Below are 23,369 nucleotides of genomic sequence, written 5' to 3'. Positions count from 1 at the left end.
AACTGGAACTGAAAAAACATAGGATCAAGTGAAATTAAAAGAATGGCTATCAAAGAAACAGGATCCTAAGAAAACTTTTGTTGAACAAAATTATTTCTTATAAAAATGTGTTATGATCCAATTATCAGTAATTTTCTAAATTTCCATTAAAATTCACACAAAACAGCTATTTCACTGGTATTTAGTGATATGAATTTCATCCAGTATGCCATGGTTGCACACACCACATGTACTATCACAGTAATATAGATATGCAGGTATTATCTTGTTCATCATCAGGAAATTACATTAAATGATATCTGCTCTTATAGCAGTTGGAAAACATAACTGTGAAATATAAAAAAAAAGAACTACAATCTGAGTAAGAACTAAAATCTGCAATTGTAAGCACCAAACCAAATTAATTAATACATTTAGAAAACATTTTATTGATGACTATTTTATCTGTTTATTATATGAAGCTTTGCATTTTACAACTAAACTGCATATTGCTTTAAGTGTATAAACTGCTGTAAGTATGTAATATAGGTGTGGATAATGGCAGCAGAATACTGCTTCCACTTTGCATTTACTGGGATGAGGTTACAGCTAGGTTAGGGCTTCCCCTGTGTTGCCCCACCACAGTTCTCATACAGACCTCTATTATACCTGATACACATCACCGTTTACTTCTCTGCCTCTCCACCAGTCTGTAAACTCATAAATGTCAGGGCTGGGCTGTTTGTTTGTTTTTGTAATCTCTCTGTGTTGGCACATACCATCTGCCCAATAAATGTTTGTTGATGGAATGGATATGCATGTGATAAAAATGGAATAAAATGATCCAAATTTCAGAAGATGAACAAACGTAAGTCAAGTAAAGGAAAACGGCAGAACATTATCTTTAGAAGATGAGGATTATGCAAAGGCATAGAGGTATATATGAGAGAGAATGATACTGTGAATGTCTACATTAAACTAGAAGAAAATGTCTGCAGCTAGGTAGCTCAAGCAATCGATGAACCTGCTTGTATTTAAGTCTATGGTGAAGAATAATAATGAGATTAAATGAGAGTTTGGAGCCATATTAAAGTCTTTGGTACATGACAATAATCTGCTAAAACAGTACCAATATTGTAAAATAAAAGCTGTACAATTCTAAACTTGAAAATTTATTACTAGTAGTTCATATGTATGCTAACCTAGGACACCTGATTGGGCTCATTTTTTTTTTTATATATGTATATATACGAAGAGTACAGATTGGCTAGACAGAGCTACTTCTGGGATCCTAAATGGGTCCATGGCAGAGTTTAGAGCTCTTCCATTTTCTGAGGGGAATTGTTCTACTTAAAAATCTGGAGATTTTAATGAAAAGCAAGTATTCCAGTGTGTATTTTTTAACAGAATAATGCTGATGCTACCTATCTAGATATAACATATATTACTTAAATAAATTAATTGATAGATGAAAATCAGATACCACAATTGTTAAAATAATTTCTGATGAAGTTTTATAACTTACATATTAAGGAAAACTGTTAAAATAAAAAGCCAATTTACATAAACACAGTATTTAAATGTACTGTATAAATGCAAATAGCATAAAAATATAGACCATATTTGAAGACCCTAGCCTTTTAATAGAAATGATTTTCTAAGAAAGAAAAGGATACTGCTTGAAGGTAGAGGGAAGGAGGAAGGTGAGGATCCAAGAACTACCTATTGGGTACTATGCTTATCGCCTGGATGACAAAGTAATCTGTATATCAAGCACCCGTGACATGTAATTTACCCCATAACAAATCTGCACATGTACCGCCTGAACCTAAAATAAAAGTTAAAAAAAGATATAATGCTATTTTTAGAAAGAAATACAAAGAAGAAAAGCATTATTTAAAAATGCACACACACGTATACATAAAACGAATGATGCCAGTAACCATATTTCATGTCTATTATTCTGTCCTGCATTTTGTTTTTTGCAATTCACTTTAAATAATCTTTGAGTGGTCCTTTGAAAATAAGTGCTAAGAAGAAAATTTTAGTAATTTTTAAATTAGCAGAGGTTTATAGCACTATTTTAATTCTAATAAATATAATAAACTTTATAAATAAATGTGACATTAATGCTTATTTTTAATAACAATTTCTGCATAAGAGCCTATCAAAATGGACAGTCATATATGTATTTGATTTTAATTAAAAATGCACAATGTATTTAATGTTACATGGAAAAAAAAGAGTGACTAAGTGGCACTTTGGGGTTTTGCATTGATATGTTTTAATCATGAATTAGCATTACTCCTTTAATTACTTTACTGAACATCTTTGTGAAATGAAAAAAAAAATACTGTTCATTAAATCATCCAAAAAGTGAGATATTTCCAAAGTAATACTTGTTAGGCTCTGGCATACCTAGATATTTATTTACTAATTGTTTTGTTTTTTCTTTAGGATAGTTGATATTTAGTAAATACACTGGTGCTATAATTGGTAGGGTCCTTTCCTTCTCCAGCAGTGGTAAGTATATATATATATTTGTGTGTGTGTATATATATGTGTATGTATATGTGTATACATATAAATATATATGTACACTTTATTTTGCTAACTATGCTTGTAAGAATTTATCTTAGAAGATGAATATTAAATACTGCAAGCCTATGACACTAATCTACTCAAATAATAAAAGTGAAACACAGTAAATGAGATCTCAGAATCACTGGATATGTTTCTTCATTAAAAAAAACTTTGTAATTAAACCATCCAATTTAATGTTTTTATATGGCACTTTGGTTTTGAAGGTAAAGTGATCTAGAGACAGCTGACAAAGAAATTATAACTGCAATTCCTTGGTGAAAATGTTAATGACAGCAAAATATTGTTTAATTAGATGATTGCAGCATCTGGATTAACACTCTTTAAGAGCGATGTTCCTGTGCTTGTCTGCTTCTTCACACTTTACAGACATTTTGTCATCTCTAGGTCATTAGGAAAGAATTTTTAATGATTTTTCTAGAAGCAAGCAGTTCAAGTTACATCTAATTAGATGACAATAATAAGCCCAACACATGCAGTAGCTAAATATATACATAATTAACCAGGGAGGGCTTGTTCATCACAGAGTAAAAAAGTGGAAAATGCTAAACAGGAGAAAAAGGTTGGGGTTGGAGAAGTCGTGCTGAATTCATTAGTTATCATATGAAAAACAACTCAAAATGCTTAAAAAAAAATTCTCAAGTTTAACAGGGGATCATTTATACAAAGCTACGTTAGCAGTCACTCTCCTATGTTTTAAAATGCAAGAATTACAGGTTTCAACATCTTTTCCATAATATTATCTAAAAAGGTATAAAATAAGGTGTAGGTTGTATTTTTCAGAAAACGAACAGAAATCAGGTCAATCTGGGAACTGAAAGTTGAAACCACATTTTAAGTAGAACTCTAAGTATCATTAAGATTATTTTACATAATCATCTAAAATTTAATGTTCTTTGAAAAAAAATGAAGTGTTTCACAAATAGTTACATAAATTATGCCATATTTCTAAACTGGACTCTCATGTAGTTTTAAAAGTCATGCCTTCAAAGAATATTTAGTGAAATGGAAAAAGCAGAAAGCAAACCTGTATACATTATAGGTTCCCAATGATACACCACACACAGAGAAAGAAAAACAGAAAAATCACCCAAATGTCGACTGTGATATTTACGGTTAGAATTTTGTGTGGTTTAATTTTTAAAATTACCATTTTTTGTATTTCCAATTTTCTAAAATGAACATTCATTAAATTTATAAATAGAATAAAACAAAGCCTAAGAACACATTTATGGAATTTTAGTTGTCTTTTAAATATGTTTCCTGAATATCTGACAAGCTTCTGTTACTATGTAAAGTATGTTTACAAAACTTACATACAGTAAATGTGAGTTTATTTTTATGCAGTTATGCATATGTACACATACCACAGGAAGGTGTAAAAAGTCTGCATAATGCATTAATACTATGATACTGTGACCATGTGCTTTATACAGAGTCTTATTTTTAAAAGCATCTAGAAAGGAGAAAAGTGAAATTGGTCAAGTATGAGACACCTTAAGAAATGGGTCATAAAATGTACTTTGTATTTCATACTAAAATAATATTTTTGGGAAAAAAGATAAATCTGAGAGTGCAAGACAGTAACCAATAATGTAGAGTTTGGTACTGTTTTAATCGAAGTCTTAGAATTATTTATAGAATATTTGTGGAGAATATTTATAGAAAATACGAAATTTATTAGGTCACATTGACCTATATTTTTAAACATGTGAAGCCAGAAAAGATTGTTTCATCTTTTCAAACAGATTCCAATTCTGTAATACTTCTCTTTAATCCAAGAGGTTTAAAAATCCCTTGTCCAGTAATTCTAGTGAATTTACATAATAGATCATAAAATCCTGCAAATATTTACAAAAATAAATATTAAGTAACTTAATTTCATGGGTATTTACTGAGCAAAACTTTTTTTCTCATTGGGAAGACAAAATGCACATAAAATGCTAAGGATGCCCTATCATAAGAGTCAACATGTGTGATACTGACAGTGCTATATGAAGATTAATAAAATTAGTTTTAGGTATGTCTTTTAAAGAATATAGATACAGGGCAGTAATTCTCAAAGTGTAGTCCCTAGATCAATGACATCAGCATCAAATGGAGACTTCTTAGAAATGCAGATAATCTTGCAGCTCAATCCAAGCCTACTGAATCAGAACTTATGGCGGTGGGGACCAAAGATCTGTGTTTTAGCAATCCTGCTTTGGATACAGTGAAGTCTGAAAACTGCTGGTATGGCGGATGCTGGGAGCGTTGATGGCTGGTGGTGTTGATGGCTGGTGGTGTTCAGCTACGCCCATCTCCAAGAATTGCTATCGATAGAAGAAAGTCCCCAGTCCGAAGTCATGTCTCCTTCCCAGGAGTCTGCATCCAATGGCTGCAGAGTGGAGGTAATGAAGACCTGGCTCCCTTGCCTCAAGTCAAGACAACTTTGAATGGTTAGCCTAGCCCAGGCACCCCATGGGATCTACTGAAGCCTTTGTCACAACTACACTTACGTCTGAATCCTCCTTCTGCCCAGTTCTAATTTCTTCACTCCCCCACAGATGTTGATCCCAAGGGCTTTTCCAGTAAAAATCCTCAAGCAAATCTCTGTCTCAGAGTCTCTTTCTTTTGATCTAAAGCTTAACTGAAAACAGGGCTAGCTTCTACATTAAAGATAATAATTCCAGGCCCAGATCTAGTGCTAGAATATCAGTATCTACGAGTCATGACAGTAAATAAACTTCAAAGGGTTAATCTGATGAAATGTAAAAGAAAATGACAAAATTGTTTTAAATCATTAATTATTTAGGTTTTAAAAGCAGTTAATAAGTTAAGGCTGGTGACTGAAGGTGAAGTTGTATGGTACCAGGAATATCCTGGAACAGTATGCCGTAGTAACTGAATGAAAACTCTGGAGCTAAACTGCCCAGGTTTGAATCCCGACTTTGTCACTTATTAGCCCTATGACTTGGGCCAAGTTATTTAGCTACTCTCTACCTCATCTCTTTGTAAAATGAGGATAAGAACAGAACCTAACTCATGGGGCTATTGTGAGGATTAAATGAGCAAATACATATAAAGACCTTAGAACAATGTTTGGCACATTATAAATCACTGAATAATCATAAACTTACTTTCCATGTTTTCTGAGTTCTTATTATTAACAAAGAAATGTTTCAGTAGGAAAAATGAAACAAAACAAAGACATAATAAAAATACTATTATTTTTTCTCAATCTTGATATCAAATAAAAATGTTTAAAAATATTATGACAAAATATAAGCCAACCATTTCTTGGCTTTAGATTACCTAAGAATTACAGTTCGTCAAAAAGAAGACTAACATCCTATCTAGAAACAATAAATCTTAAGTTTCAATCAATCAAATGAAATAAATATTTCCTGAACAATAACTGTATCCCTAAAACAGTGTTATGAACTAGTATGATTATTTTAGGACCCATGTTCGTTGAAGTGATACTGGTACAACTTAACATCTTTACAGCACCCTTTATTTTAGGATCATAAGAGAACTCTGAAGGGTGATTTGATAAGAAGAGATGAATGGATACACACTGTCCACCAATCAGGAAAACAGGCAAATCTAATTGCTGCACTAACACGTATTCAATCACGGCATTAGTGAAGCTTCTCTAATAAAACCATCACCCATGTCTTTAATGCTGGTGCTCAGTTTAAACTGGCATTCCTATTTAGTTTCAGGATGATGGCACAGGAAGAATTAAATTAATAGGAATATATCCAGGGAGAGTACCTCAGGATATCCATATTCATAATTTTTTTCAATTGTCATTCTACTTATTAAGGTTTATTTTGCCTGGATAGTCATCCACATCTGACAAAATCCTTGAAGAGTTCATTTAAAGCTCATCTTTTCCAAGAAGGTTTCCTCGAGTAGACTATTTCATATTAATCTCTCACTTCTCTAAACTTGTACCACACTGAATGGCACTTAATCCTGTACTTTCTTGTATGTTTTAAACGTTTTTATATGCAAATCTTGTCCTGATAATTAGATCTTAAATGGCTAATGCAATTGTGCTCAAACTTTTTGTATCAGAACCAACTGGAGGGCTTGCTGAAAGGCAGGTTGCCAGCTTCTGATTCACTAGGTTTGAGGAGGAGTCTGAGGATCAGCATCTCTAACAGGTCTCCAAGGTAATAATGCTGGTCAGGGGACTACATTTTGATAACCACTGAACTACAGCAAATTACAGTGAAACTTTTTTGTATAATGATATTGTACAAAGTGTCATTTACTCTCTTTTTGCCATACCTGCTGCCACTATACTCATCCAAAATCTTCACCTCACATTTTCTTCTTGGAATGCCCTCTGCCTACTTCCTAGTGAATTCTTAACCATATTTCAATTTCCAATTTAAATGTCACCTATCGGAAGCTTTTTCTGATCTCTTAGTTATAAATAATGGCTTCTAGATTTGACTACTGCAAATGACTTCACATATACTCCCATTATAATACTTTTTATACATTATAAAATTGCACACAATTTTATATATTCTAATACATTTTAATGGAATTACTGGTATACATATCTGTTTCCTCATTCTAATACTTTTTAGTGGAATTACTGGTATACATATGTTTCTTCACTATATTACGTCTTTTTAAAGGCAGAAACCATACTTTACTTGCTTCTGTAGTCAGAGAAAATTAGAATATGTGGTACATAGTAAATATTCAGTAACGATTTACTATTACTACTGTAATACTCTCCTTATAGCACTAATGCCAAGGAATCTCAATTTTGATTTATGCCATACATAATTATCAGTTTAATTTTCCTAAAGCTCCACATCGCATTCCCTTCTACTCCAAAACTATACTGACTCCTAAAAACCTCTTTATAAATCTGGCTCTTCTCTAAGGCTCCAATATTATATATAATTCTCTACTCCAGACAAGGTATGATAATTCTGTCCACTGAACACACCATATATATACAACTGGCAGAAATTTGTGAAGCTCTTCTCTTTTTTTCTCCCCAGACACATTTTAAAATACCTCCCCTCTGCTGAGCTCATGCAGCATTCACTGTAGCAATGACTCAGCATTTACTATCAGCCGTCCTAAAATGTCTTATTTATGTGTATTTCACTAATTCATCTAGACTGTAAGTGTTCTGTGCTCCTAGTCCCTATTGTTAATTTTTATCCCATTGCTTACAATAGTGAGGCTTTCATGTTTAGTTATAGTAATTGCAAAGGAAGTACCCAGCAAGTTTTGAAAAAATCAGTGGCCTATATAATCTTCATGTTATAAATAAAGCAGACTTCAATGATTCAAAAAAGAATAGAAAGATGCTTTTTAATTCCCATGATAGTCCGCATGCTCTGGCTCAGAAACCCAAAGATTGTCCCAAATAGAAAAAAGCATATTAGGCTTTATACTGCTCAGGTGCAACTTTTAGAAGGGATGACAATGTTATCTCACCCAGATTTAGACACAGCAGCCTTTCCAGAGTTGGACAGATAAAGAGACTCCCAGAGAGTAACAGGCATGAAGTGGGTAGTAGTTAGGTGGTACTGTACCACACTGTGGGAAATTGACCTGACATGAGTAAAATGCAGTGGGAAGGGATGGAGACTAGAAGAGACCTTTACAACAATGAACTGGAAAACATTCCATCCAGAGCCTGGAGAAAATCTCATTTTAGAATAGCAAAACCATTTTATATGATTGCCTGCTACATTGGAAACTGAACTGGAAGTGAGGTATATCACCCTGCCCTCCAGTTTTATATCGAACAGTTCCAAATAGCTAGCACAGCCAAGGGAAAAAAACCCGTAAGTCCATCTAACGGTGTCTAATGATACTAAGTCTTGATAGGTCTCTCAAGAGCAGATAATACAAAAACCTAATACAGGGAATATGGAAAAATGTTACACAAGAACGTACAGAGAATATCATCCCCCCAAATCAGGTAAAGATCCATGCAGCTGAAAATAATACACTGCATGAACACATAATTTCAATAGTTTGAAATCTTTCTTAATTTGCAAAAAGACGGAGAACCCAGAGTATGAAGCTAATAATAACCTGGATTCTGGCTAGTAATTTATATTTGCAAAGATAAACAATGAATGAGAAATAAAATTGAGTTGGGGTTTTTGTCTTACTCACGTATCATTTAAAAATGGTAATTCATTTTTGAGTTCAAATTAAGAGAAGTATAGTTTATAAGGCTTTTAAAAATGTAATATCTCTAGGAGAATTAATAACAAGGTGTTTATATTTTAAATCACAATATCACTGAGCAAAAAAGCATTTGTATAGCCAGAGAACAAACAACATAAAAAGCAAGAGAACATTAAAAATTAGTATAAAACAAGATGATATAAGACCAAACATACCAGTTATTACAACATACGTAAACATATTAAATATTGATATTAAAAGATTAAAAGTCCAAGATAGAGTTAAAAGTTAAAATTCAACTTATGCTCCAGGACAGAAAGTTGGCAGATCTGGGATTCTATCTCTCTTCTCTTTGGTGCTGAAAGTTACGTTCTTTCTGCTACACCATGCTATTTACTTAAATATGCTAATGAAATTAAGTTCTTTACATTTCAGATGTTTAAATTCATTCTATTTATAAATAATATGCTAATTTAATAGTACAATACATTTCTTTTATCTTTGAGGGAGTAAACAGGTTTATTCAAGATATATATGTGTGTATACTACACATATGAATAAATGTATGTATATATGAACATATATACATGAATGTATTGGTATTAAAATGAAAAAGCATTTTAATATATCAAATAGCTTTATTCCCTTTTGTGGACAAATCAAGTTTTGTCTATTTAATATGTATCTATTTACCCATATTTAATATATACCTATAGTATCTACAGTCACACTTATGTATGATAGATTAAAAAAGAGTAATATTACATAGTTATATTTTTAAAGTAATGATTCAGAGAAGAACACTGCTCTAAATACACGGTTGTGAACACTCATTCATAAGAAAACAATAATTACGGTAAGCATCTTTATTTATGTGGTTATTTAAATTCATCTAATTGCAAAAACTTTTTGTAGAGCCTGGTTTATAGAAGTAAACTCTTTGTAATTCATCATGAATAAGGGCTTTTGGAGCTTAAGAAAAAAGATGAAGTACTTAAATCTCATAGACATATTTAACCACCGACAACCACTGATTTAGCAGAAAACAAAGCAACTACCTCCTTTTGATTTGCAAGCGTGGTACTGTGGAGGTTGATGGCAGTTACTCATAATTTAGAAAATGTAATCTGATTTTGTATTTTTATTTGCAGATTTTAAGAAAAAAAGATGCTGTAACCTAATCATGCCATAATCCAGGTGACATCTGTACTAGGCAGAAACCTGTTGTTATTCTCCTGTCTAGCTGCTATTGCTGAGAATGACAAAGTAGTGAAATTACTTTTCCCATTATTATTTCCAGACACTCTGGCAATGGTTTGTTGACTCTAATAAACCTTCAGACAAAGCTGTCAGCAAAGGAAATGGCAGAAGGAGAGCAAGGAAAAGCCTCTTCAACGATAAATGCATCTAAGAGTTTGGTATAAGCTTGTACAGTTTCTGATAAAATTTAATGTGAGTGCTTCAAAATTTTCTCTAATGCTGCATTTCAATTCCAAAGAGAAAAATGTATTATATCAGGCTACATTACCATGATTTTGATGAACATAAACATATTATTAGATTAAAGAATGAGACATCTTACCTGCAATCGTATTAAGGAACATCAAATATTCGAAGTTTGAAATTTCCCTTCTTTGCCAGCGCTGAGTCATATTGGAAGATTTATAAAGCTGTCGAGGAGTGGCCAATGATATCCTCCTAGCAATTAAGCATAGCATAACAAACAGAGTCTCTTTAATTCTTAATTTTAAAAAATCCAGTATTAACTAATATGTTAGTTTGGTAATCAATTTAAAATAATTTATGGTTTATCATTCTTAGATGAATTAGAAAATATATTTTAATTGTAGAAATTAGCAATATTTGAGAATTCCATTATGGAGAAGATACACTTAGTTACTCAGTATAAAACAGTTTGAAAGCAACCTTACTTGTAAAATCATAGCTACAAATGAGCATTTTACAAATCAACAAGAAAAAAAAGTAAAACTATACTTAAGATAAATCAAGTAGTTTTTAAACAATACAGCAAATCTGCTCCATGTCAACTAGGTAGGTAGATAGGTAGTCAGGTAACTGCTTACATGCATTTGACTTAATGTCTGTCAATGAACATTTTAGACTTGCCTTCACACACAGAGTGTGCACACACGCACAGCATCTGCCTGTACAATATCCCTGCAATGGTGTAAAATATAAACAAATGGGAACTTTGAAAAAATGCATCAGTCCAGAAGAAGGGACATAGGAACAGCCTAAGGGAATAAACCATGATAATTTGTCCAAATTATGAAACTTTCCAGGTTCAACATGTTCATCTAAAAATAATGAAAGCCGTTGTATTTAGAAAAGTATGATAAAGCTATTGGGTTTTTAAACTGATTGACAGGGGTTCTCAAACTTTTTCAATTCATGGCACCCTTAGTATCTCCATAATTTTTCATAGTGCTCCTTGGCCAAGAGAAATATCTTACAATTGTGTTTATTAAGTAGTTAGCTCTAAACAACTCAATAAATATTTAACATCTCAACAACTGAGTAGCTGTTTGAAAACACAATACTCATAAACTTAAAGAGAAATATTTATATTTCATTCTTAAATAACCACATTTACTAATGGGGTGTGTATGTCTGTTGGACACTGCACAGCTTCTGAAACCTTGGAATCAGATCTGACACCATCACATTCATTTCCTGTTCCACACTGATTTTTCATGTGGCTCTTGTTTTTGAAAACAGTAGCCACCAAACACCAGTTTCTCAGAGGTGTCACTGAAAAAAATGCAGCCCTATCTAATCATTCTAAGTTGAAACTTGGAACTAACTCGAGCAAATACTTTGTGTGGTATCTGACAAATGTTGCTGTTTTTCCCTAAACAATTAACAAATGCCCTGCAGTACCCCTGGGAATTCACTGTGATATCTCAGAACGCCTTGGTGTTCAGTTTGGGAACAGACTTAAGGCTATTTCTGTTACTCATGGATTATTAACATGAGTATTCACAAGGAATCTTAATAGGCATTGTCTTGTACATAGCACAAAAGATTATCAAAATATCTCTTGCAAAGATATCTTGCAAAATATCTCTTGCAGAGTATCTCTTGCAAAGATATTTTCCGCATTTTATGGTAGATAAGAGTGCCATTCTGCTTGAGTAGTGTTATTCATTCTTTCAACCAATATTTATTGAATTCCTAGTAAGTGTGAGGCTTGCGTATTATTACCCAGTTAAGTGACAGGTTTAAGCCTAGATGCAGGGTCTCCCCATTGCCACTTGGTACTTCTAAGGATGTATATCTAGGGAAGTATATAAAACTGAGTCTGTAAGAATATTATTAGGAAACTAATAATTAGTTGGGGGGAAAACAAGCCAAGGACAACAAAATGATGTTTAAAGATAGAATGGCATTATGAATTACAGAGAGACCAAAACTACTGAACCGCTCTTTTGTTTTCAGTTTTCTTATAGAGAATGATCTTCCAGCTGGGCATGGTGGCTCTTGCCTGTAATCCCAGCACTTTGGGAGGCTGAAGTGGGTGGATTGCTTGAGTCCAGGAGTTCGAGACCAGCCTGGACAACATGGTGAAACCCCGTCTCTACAAAAAATACAAAAATTAGCTGGGTGTGGTGGCATATGTCTGTATTCCCAGCTACTTGGGAAGCTGAGGTGGGAGGATCTGCTGAGTCTGGGGACATCAAGGCTGTGGTGAGCTGACATCATGCCACTGCACTCCAGCCTGGGTGACATAGTGAGACCTTGTCTCAAAAAAAAAAAAAAAAAAAAAGAATGATCTTCCAAATGTCAAAAAGAGACCAAATGTGGTTAAAGGGGAAACAATACTCATAATAGGTAAGAAATATAGTAAAAGAGCTTCTGATTGTTTTAAATGAATTCCAGTCCAGACAAGTCAAAGAATACTGAGGGAAATTATACATGCCATATAGAAACCTCTATTAGTAATCTTTCAGGAATCATTGAGAAATATGCCAGAAGACAGGAGATTACTCTTAAAAAGGAAAAAGTTAGACCCATTCGTAAGTTCTTAATGTCAATTCCTGAGTAAATTCTTAAATTGATGACTAAACAAATAGTATGTAAGCACTTGGGAAAGGAAGTAATGATTATTATGAGTCAGCTTAGATTTAATAAGAACAAGTCTTGCAGAACTAACCTCATTTTCTTTGATAGATGAAATGCATTTTTCTTTGACCTGTATTTTATATAAGTGCTTCATTATCTACTAATATCTTAGTTTAATCTTGTCGTTCTACTAGCAAATATCTTGAGCATGTGTATACATGTCAGTGAATTGGTCTTACACTGTAAGCTTCAAGAGAATAGATTAACTTGCAATACAACGTAACCCTAGCTGAATAGCACTTTAAACGCACTGCTGCAATTAGGCACTGTGTTAGGTTCTGTAGATCAAAGGATAAATCAAACACAGTCCCTGTCTTTCAAATGTCTGTAGCCTATTTAAGGGAGGATAGACAAAGATTAGTTTTCCTTTCCATCCATACAGTGCTGTGCAATAATTCTCAAGGACATAACAATCTATGTGGTAGACACTGTGGTATCTACCTAAAGCCAATCTCCCTTTGTTCCTCATCCACAGAAATCTTCTTTTGTTCATGTAAGAGCTGGCAAAGAAGGCCGGGCGCGGTGGCTCTTGCCTGTAATCCCAGCACTTTGGGAGGCCGAGGCGGGCGGATCACGAGGTCAGGAGATCGAGACCACCCTGGCTAACATGGTGAAACCACGTTTCTACTAAAAATACAAAAAAATTAGCCAGGTGTGGTGGTGACGGCGCTTGTAGTCCCAGCTACTCAGGAGGCTGAGGCAGGAGAATGGCGTGAACCCGGGAGGCGGGGCTTGCAGTGAGCAGAGATCGTGCCACTGCACTCCAGACTGGGCGGCAGAGCGAGACTCCGTCCCCCTCCACCCCACCTCAAAAAAAAAAACCACAAAAAAACAAGAGCTGGCAAAGAATCAGTGGCATCTTTTTTCCATAAAACCTAGGGAATATCTGGGCTAGGCTAACGGAACTCACACCTCTCTGGCGGTGATTGTTTTAGGAATGGGAAGGTGACTGTATTCTGGCCAAAGGGACTTGAGATAAAGATTGCTCTAGGCTTCTGAGAAATACATTCCTTCCTAAAACAGAGAAGCCTGAAGAGAAATCCTTTGTGTCTTTTTCCTACTGTAATGCAGTTATGTGAAGATGTAGCAGCTGGAGAAGCAGTGGTGATTTTGTAAACACAAAGCCAATAGAGTTCTGACATCACTGAACCTCTGAACCAATACCGGCAGCACCTTAACTCCAGATCTTTTATATTAAACACACACACACACCAAAATACCCCTATTGTTTAAGTCATTTTCAGTCAGGTATTCAGTTATTTGGAGCCAAAAACAGACAAACTGATATCAGCAATATGAATAACTACTGATTACGTTTTCTACTTACATTAGTATCTTTTAATAATATAAGATTTCAAAATGATTCTTCTAAAATACCAAGATGAAAATCTAGGAAATGTGGTTACCAGTATACCATAATTAATGACTATTACACTTAATAAACCCTAAGGGTTTTATTGCTTTAATGAAGAAGCATTTATACATGGCATTTATAAAAACATTTATATGCTATTACATAGCAATTAATCATTTATGATCTTGAGGCTTTTGCTATGCTTCCTGTAAGATTTTAACAAGCAAGAATGTCTTAACTATATGCTAGCTATGATATGCAATCAAGTTTTTTACTTTCTTATTTATATGTATTAAGTAAAAATCTGCCCTAACCATTCTGTCATTCTCAAAATAGCTATTTTCATAATCTCTATCCCTACAGATAACCTTCAGAGAAAGAAAATTCTTTGGTCTCTGAAATAATTACAATGTTATAACCACGTTTACATTGCTGTAATATTGAGATTGAAATATGTTAACAAGCCATAGATAATATGTAATATGATATAATTACCTGGCTTGTGGCAAACCATAGCTGGTCCCTACTCCAACTCGAGGCAAGCTATAGACAACTTTTTTTACTGTTGCTTGATCAGGGAAATTAAACATAACTGAGGCTGTGGTAAGAAGAAAAAAACAGGGTTTAGAAAACCACAGGAAAGTTAGCCATCAATTTTACAAGTCATCTTCAAGTGCCTATCATGATTTATTTGTAAAGGTAATGAATCTTCATGAAAAATCAGCTTTCAGTATAACTTTATCCATGAGAAACAAATGGGTTCACATTTCAAACAAATTCATTCTTTTTTATTTTCTAAAAAGAATTTATGTTTGTTTAAGCTAAAGCATATCAGAAATACAGTGGGAAAAATCAAGACATTATCATACCATGTAAATGAATAATACGTAAATATGAGCACATTTTCTTTCAAAATATTTAAGTGGACTTACTTCGGTTTGCCATAAATACTTCCAGAGCAGTGTTTTGTAGAAGGTAACGTCTTGAAAATACAGCTCGTATCTCGCTGAACATCCATTTTCCGTGAAGTCCCTCAGTGTATGCAAGAACCTAAAATAAACAGTTTAAAGGGAAGTGTCAATCAATAAAATATGGATTTCAGATCTTCTCTGACAGTATCTTAGTAAAAGTCAGAAAACTAGAAATGAATTCACTGTCTGTCACAACGCTGTCAATAATTTGATACTGTGTATTTGCAAAATTTCTGCCTTTCTAAATTGTCTCAGTTGGGTCTTGAGGAAAAGAAGGAGTAGAAAAACATACTCAAAGAGACTCTGTGACTTAAAACCAAAAATATATGATCACTTTTCGTTCTTGTATATAATTAATTGGACCAGGTGACCACCTGTGAGACATATATTGTTGGTTCTTTCCAATATCCTTTGTCCCCTTTCTTGCTTAATGGCAGCCCAGCTACCCCCAAAGTGTCCATATGGTCCACCCCAGGCGAAGGATCATGATTGGTTTAATCCAGGGGTCAACAAACTTTTCTGTAAAAGGCCGGAGAGTAAATATATTCAGTCTTTGCAGGCTATATGGTCTCAGTTGCAACTATTCAGTTTTGCCATTGTAACATGAAAGGAGCCATAGACAACGTGTAAATAAAGGGGTATGGAGGTGTTCCAACAAAATTTTATTTACAACAAGTATGAGCTGAATCTGGCCCCCAGGACAGAGTTTCGCTGACCCATGGTCTAAGCCAATCATGACAATGTTATTCCCTGCTTCCTCACATTCCCTTGTAACTTTGTGGAAGGACATTAGGCCAAGCACTGGTTAATGAGATCAAAACCAAAAGCAGTTGAGGATGTTTGAGAAAAGCTGATGAAATGAGTCATAGGTAGCTGGCATACCACTTTGCCCTTCCTGCTTGAATGGAGATGTGATAGCTGAAACTGTAGCAGCAATTGTGTAACTATGAGAGGAAGGCCAAGGTTGGCTCTAATATTGAGCTACTGAAACAATCACAGCAACTATCCATATCTGGACTTCTGGTTACCATGTAATAATCTATATTTGATTAAGCTACTGTCCTCAAATCTACAACAAGCACATTCCTTCCTGATACACCAATGTGTATTAACAATTCATAGGGACTTTTCTGCTTGGTTTGGTATACTCTGCTGCACTTATATTTGCTTTGGTGGAAATGAAAACAGTTACTGAGTTTTACATATATTATATTCATTTTACATACATTATATTCATATATACATTTGAAAACAAGTTATGAAGTTTCTTTTTACATTTCCTTTCTCTAGGAAACATAAAATATCTAAGTGTATAATATTTTGGTCTTTATTTTTCGAAAATCCCATTTTGTAACCCTTAATTCAGTTTTTATCTTTCTCTAGACATTGAAACGTTTTCGGAGGCAGTCAGATGTCTATTTAAATCCTGAAACATTTTGGAGCCATTCAGACTCCTACTTAACTCTCAGCTCTGCTATTTACCAACTACAGTATTTTGAAAAACGATTATTTGACTCCATCTGGTTTTCGTCATCTGAAAAACAGTGATAGTGACACCTGGGAATAGTTAGTTTAAGCAGAGACAAAGAATATACAGTATATGACCCTGGCTATTAAGTTCCATTGATGAATTGATATCTCCTTGTTGTTGAGCATCAGGTGACAATTGGTTTTTGGTTTCTAAATGCAAAACTTCTTCTTGTATATTTCACAAAACGGTTATAGTGATTTGCCACAATTTATACTTATACATTGTTAGTTGGCTATAATGGTTTCCGTATTTGATTTTCATAGACCAGTATGATTTTTAAAAAGGAAAGGGATAGTGACACAGGATTAACTCTTTTTTTTTTTTTTGTCAAGTAGGAAACATTTTAAGACAAAACAGCCACAACAACAAAATCTATCTTCAAATATAATCATTATTTCACTAAGGTACTAAAAATATTATGGCCATTTGAAAACCCAAACAGTAAAGTGAATATAATATCAGAAAAAATGATAGGTCTTCCCATGAAAGTTGTGTTGGCACCCTTATACCAATAGCGTTATGTCAGAAAGATAACTGTATCTATATTTCTAGGTCCAGATATATCGATAGCTCACATGTGTATATACATACATAGTCATATTTTGACCTATTTTTTCCTTCTGGAGCTATGGTGCAATGACAATTTGACCAAGCTTTTCTTTCCATTAAGGATGTTATCAGTTTTTATGTTAGTTATAGCAAGCAGGTAGCTCCAAAAAGCATGTTAGTTTGACTCCTTAAGTGCATCATGTAAAACTGTATTTTATAAACTGTGCCAATTATTCATTTATGGCCTTCCATGTGCAAATTCACCCTTAATTTCTTGCTCTGTGAAAATGAACCTGTGTCCTTAAAATACTTTTCCTTTGCTACCTGGCATAGCATTAAACCTTGTCAGGAAAGGGCACTGAAGAGACCGCACAGGAGGAAGGGTTTTTTCTTCTCTGTTCTGGTGTGCTCACTTGGCAGGCGCCTGTTCTCCAGCACTTGGCTCCTGGGACGCATGATGCTCCCAGCACCCAGTGACCAGCAGTTTCCTCAGTACTTCCCTCACCCTGAGCCGTTTTGTAGCAGAGTGCTTCTGTTGGGACACCTCCCATAAATGGCTTCATCAATTCCCTCTTTTTTTACTTTTGAGACAGAGTCTCACTCTGTTACCCAGACAGGAGTTCAATGGCATGATCTTGGCTCACTGAAATCTCCACCTCCTGGGTTCAAGCGATTCTCCTGCCTCAGCCTCTTAAGTAGCTGGAATTACAGGCACGCGCCACTACCGCTCGGCTTATTTTTGTACTTTTTGTAGAGACGGGGTTTCACACCATGTTGGCCAGGCTGGTGTCGAACTCCTAACCTCAAATGATCCACCTGACTCGGCCTCCCAAAGTGCTGGGATTACAGGTGTGAGCCACCATGCCTGGCCAATATTCTTTAGAGTTATCTTTATTTCTTACTAGCCAGTCCCTTGTTACTCAATCTCCTGGCATAACTTATATTATAATTATATTACACTTTTCCTGTCTAAATTGCCCTCTGATTCCTCTCCCCTGACTGGATCCCAGCTAATACACAAACTCAGTTTTCCTATCATTCTCTTAGCTACAGCCTGGGACCATAATGGTCCTAGGGACCCTCTGCAGCAAGCAAAAAGGAACCTAAGATCAGTAAAGCTTAAACACAAAGAGGACAGGGAGAGATAACAAAATTAAAAGAAAATGATTTTGCTAGTAGCTTCTAAATGGCTTAGGAAGCAAACTCTGAAAGACAGAGCCAAAGGTCCAAAGCTATTTTGAACAATGGCAGCATCATTTAAATAAGTGTACAGCCCTTACCAAAGGGGACATGGGAAGAAAAATTATTTTTATATACGCTCTTACATGCTTTTCAAAAAATCTGCCTAACTACTTTACAATAACCCATGTTATATTTGAGCATCTGAAATACTAAAAGGGCTGATGAAAGACAATGTTCTGAGCTAGATACAATTCCCTGCTAGGAAAACCCAACAGAGCCTAGGGCCATTTTCTTTTCTTTTCTTTTTTTTTTATAGCAAACCACCTCCTGCTTTCCCTGCTTGTTTCCTTCAAGACTGATCACGGAATAAGATTATCCTAAAATTTTTTTATTTAAAAAGAGTTTCGTTCCATAATACATTTTTATTTAAAACATTTTTAGATCTACTCCTCTCAGCTGCCTTTTCTGACACGCAATTTAAGAGTTATCATGTAACTCTCTCTCTCTTTTTTTTTTTGTGATAGAGTCTCATTCTGTTGGCCACGCTGCAGTGCAATGATGTCATCTCCTCTCATGCAACTTCCGCCTCCCAGGTTCAAGCGATTCTCCCACCTCAGCCTTCTGAGTAGCTGGAACTACAGGGGCGTGCCAACACAACCAGCTAATTTTTATATTTTTAGTAGAGATGACGTTTTGCCACATTGGCCAGGATGGTCTTGAATGCCTGACCTCAAGCGATCCGCCCACGTTGGCCTCCCAAAGTGCTGGGATTACAGGCGTGAGTCACAACACCCAGACTATCTTATCACTGTTTTAATTCTGCATATGAAAATGATTAATTTTCTTCTTTGTTTTTCATCTGTCCCCTCCCTGTGACATGGAATAGAGAATAGGACTCTCATCTATCCTATTTACTGTTCGATACACAGTGCCTAAAACAGTGTCTGGCACATATGTGCTGCATATACATTTGTTTGTTTAATAAATCACAATGGGAAACTGATAGAAATAGTACATATGGGGCAGGTTCTAAAGAAATAGTACAAAGTGCGTGTGTTTTTGACTCCTTTGTTAAACCCAAAGAAGCTCTCTCCAATGTGGCCTTCAGACTTCTCATGTTTATGTCCTAATGGTATAGTCCACCAAACACCCCTGCTGACTTTAATCAAGAACCAAAACAATAATCTAACTACAGCTGGTTTCTCTTTTTTAGTAGTTTAATTTGCACTACCATGGAACTTTCGACTGGGTTAGATCCCATTCTGAGAAGACACTACCCTTTACAAAAAAGGATTCCTCGACTCCAGAGGAGTTATGGAACGGCTTTAGGCTAAGCAATTTTGACTTGATATTATGGACTTATGTCTCTCACATGGGAAAATGTATACTAAGGTATGTCAAAGAATATCATTTGGAAGCCCTTCTTGAGCATCAATTTTGTTTCTGGTAAGCAATTTAAAACATTTTTGTAGTAACATTAGCACAGGCTGGAAAATAATGCAGAAACGAATGAATTGTTAAGATAAAACACTGCTACTCAGATAAATGTGGTTACTGTGGCTTGCTTGGACTATATCCCAAGGCTCCATTACCCTGTTCTGCTCACAGGCACTGGGAAAGTCCTGAAGCTTAGCAGGAAGGTGGCAGAGTGAGATTTGAGGTACAGCACTAGGAAAGCATGTGGCAGGTACAGTGGAATGCTGTGGGATGGGGGCAGAATGACTGGAGGGGATGCTACTTCAGGCAAATGATGAGTTAATCAACCTGTATACATCTCATAAATGTAAAGGAATATCAATCACAGTCAATTAAATACTGAGTTTATGGTACATTTCTATAGAAATCTGGGCATCAAGCCCAGGTCTGAAATATGGCCTGATACTATAAAATTGTCTTTTTTATTTATACCTTTACTGGTTACATAATTTTCTATAAGTTTAAGGACATTCTATAATAATTCTTTCAGTTTGTTTTTTATTATAGTCCAAGATATTTTTCTAAGTCATTTAAGTACTTTCATGTATACTTGAGGTTTATGGTTTTGTTTTCTTTCTTAAGCCAAGCTTCCCATATCATGTAGCTTGTGCCTGCCTGTTTCTTCAAATTATTTAATATACAATGAAATCTAATCAACAAATACGATCCCATCCAGCTTCATTTTTGAGAACTGAATAAACATAATTTTTGATATATCATATAGATCATAAGCATGAATATTAAAGCATCTTGACCCCAAATCTTATGGAACTTTGTGATTTTCTTACGTGACAACTGATACTGAGCTAACTGCTTAAAATCCAGAAGAAGTGAAGGGAGAGAGTTCACGCCAGCCTCATGCCCTGAGATCTGCCCCTTTCACTTACGAATTTTAGTTCACTTATGAACTAAAGTACATAGAAAGTAAGGTACATAGAAAGTAATACAATACAAATGTCACAGAAATCCCTTGTAAACTACCTACCCAAATATGTGCTTAACACATATTATCTGATGATCACGTTGAAAAATACAAGGCTGCTGTGCACTCATGTGTATCAGACATGTATATGTTGTCAGAAACATGTAAATGACTGTCAAATCACAGATGAAAAAAGTTTTATCTTTTTTTCTTTTTAAGGAAGCTAAATATTGTGCAACCTAAAAAAGTACTTGTTTAGTGATAGCTTTGCTGATCTCAAATCATCTAATGCATATATTAGCACAAGTATTACAATTTTTTTCTTTGAATACGAAAAAAAATCTAAATTTTGTTTCTAGTTGAATTTCCTGTTACAAATTGATGAAAATGCTGCAGACGGCTGTGCAAACCCTTTTCAGAGCTCCTAAGGTTGTCACATTCAATCTACACTTGCAGTTTCAACAGTTTAATTAAAGGGCTTGTTGTGGTGCAATTTAAAGTCACAAATCCCTATTACTTTTATAATTTCATATAAATTCGGAATTTGTAGCAATGGCTCAGGATTATAGCAAATACATTCAAGAAGAATAGTTCAAAAGAAATTTCAGGTCTACACTGATCACCCATGCTCTTTGTAAACTGTCAGCTGAATGGAGAGGATCCCAAGGCCCTGAAGGAAAGTCCATCTACAAGGCAGGGAGGCTTGACTTCCAAAATGACCACTTGGAAGACCATGTCTGACAGATACCTGCTGTGTGGCACATGCGGTGACGATGTGCGGAGCAGCTACGGAACACTCCCTTCCCACCTCTCACCACACGTCTTGGTGATGCTATTTCCCTACCAAAGACGTGGAGAAACGTAAGATAGTACTGGTTCTCTTTCCATCTCCTTTTTCACATTGCCATTCTACCACTTAAAAAATAAAATAAAAAATGGTATTTCTCTGTGGTGTATTGATTGGGGTATAAGATCTGTTGAGGGGTAGGAGCCTCAAATGGGATGATTCAAAATACCTGATGGAGGCACTGCAAAGTGAATGTTTCCAGTGACTGGACTAAAAAAAAAATCCTTTTGCAAGTCAGATGTTTTCCCAATTCTTTACTTTCAAAGAGAAGTTGGATCTAAATGGGCTGTCAATTGAGAGATAATTAAAAATAACTTCTGACAATAGATCCTTACATGATTTTTAGCACACAACTTGGAAGGACTAGAAAACACTGAATAACGGCCGGGTGCGGTGGCTCAAGCCTGTAATCCCAGCACTTTGGGAGGCCGAAGCGGGCGGATCACAAGGTCAGGAGATTGAGACCATCCTGGCTAACACGGTGAAACCCCGTCTCTACTAAAAATACAAAAAAAATTTAGCCGGGCGTGGTAGCGGGCGCCTGTAGTCCCAACTACTTGGGAGGCTGAGGCAGGAGAATGGCGTGAACCCGGGAGGCGGAGCTTGCAGTGAGCCGAGATCGCGCCACTGCACTCCGGCCTGGGCGACAGAGCGAGACTCTGTTTAAAAAAAAAAAAAAGAAAACATTGAATAACATTGTCTATAATACATCTTCGACATCCTATTTACTTGTGTGAACAAGATTTTTCAATACCTCTATAAAAAAGAAAGTTATAAGTAGCTCTAATATTGATTCCTATATTGTTCTAGCAATAAATAATATTCATATGTGCATGTGTTAACTATTCATCTCATTAAGAGATGAATTTCTAATATAATTTCAGTTTTTATGCTTAATTATTTTTCAAAGTTCACAATATATGCTGTTGTATGACTGTATGCTAACAATATTTGTAACAATTTATTTCAGAATAAAAATTTTAAATACTTAGAATGTTATGGTCTTAGGAACCTAAAAAACTAAAGCTTTAATCAGTAAGGATATACACTTTTTGCAGAGTAGTATAATATAGTGATCAAAAAAGACTCACAAGCACAAATATTTTAGATTAGGTAAATCTGGGGGAAGAAATTGACAGGAAGTATGAGTTCAAGGAGAGAAATTATATAAAATGTTCATTTGAAAAAACAGCTTATTTGTACATCTTAAAACAGATGATAGTAATCAAATCACTATTCTACTTATTTTATTCTACTGGATATATCTGAAAAGTAATATAAAAATTTTATTTTCAAATAGTAATACTTAGAACATACTGGATATCACATCTTTTTAAAATATTTAAACTTATGGAAAATTTTAATTGTTAACTTAAACATGTGCAATGTGGTATAGAGCTTTATAAAATTCTTTTACAAAATTGGCGAAGAAAAGTTAGAGAACAACTGCTATAGACGACTCCTACACAATAAAGAAATCTTCAAATATCTGGCAGAAGAGTTTCACTTTAGCTTTTTACTCAATTAATAATGAATACTGTCATCAAAATAAAAATGTCAAGGGCAGGCACTATAGTTAGTAAAATGTGATATGGACCAAAAGATTGATCAAAGAACCAAATCACTCCATAAAACTTATATGGAAAATA

At 34.8% G+C, this 23,369-nt stretch overlaps 1 protein-coding gene across 1 annotated transcript in view; it reads right to left on the bottom strand.

The window, feature by feature from the left end:
- Positions 1-23,369, bottom strand: part of NBEA (neurobeachin) — a gene marked incomplete at its 3' end in the record, with an annotated part of 753,742 nt that overhangs the window by 101,257 nt on the left and 629,116 nt on the right. Inside the window, exons 42-44 of the mRNA XM_011969865.1 lie at positions 15,175-15,292; positions 14,738-14,840; positions 10,328-10,443 (exon numbers count right to left, since the gene is read on the bottom strand). Of these exons, the coding sequence (XP_011825255.1) occupies positions 10,328-10,443; positions 14,738-14,840; positions 15,175-15,292 (337 nt within the window). The remainder of the gene's footprint in view (positions 1-10,327; positions 10,444-14,737; positions 14,841-15,174; positions 15,293-23,369) is intronic.

This window comes from Mandrillus leucophaeus, unplaced genomic scaffold (genome assembly GCF_000951045.1).
Source record: "Mandrillus leucophaeus isolate KB7577 unplaced genomic scaffold, Mleu.le_1.0 Scaffold916, whole genome shotgun sequence".
Taxonomy (NCBI): domain Eukaryota; kingdom Metazoa; phylum Chordata; class Mammalia; order Primates; family Cercopithecidae; genus Mandrillus; species Mandrillus leucophaeus.
The sequence above is the reverse complement of the archived record's forward strand: the minus strand, read 5'-3'. Positions and strand labels throughout refer to the sequence as shown.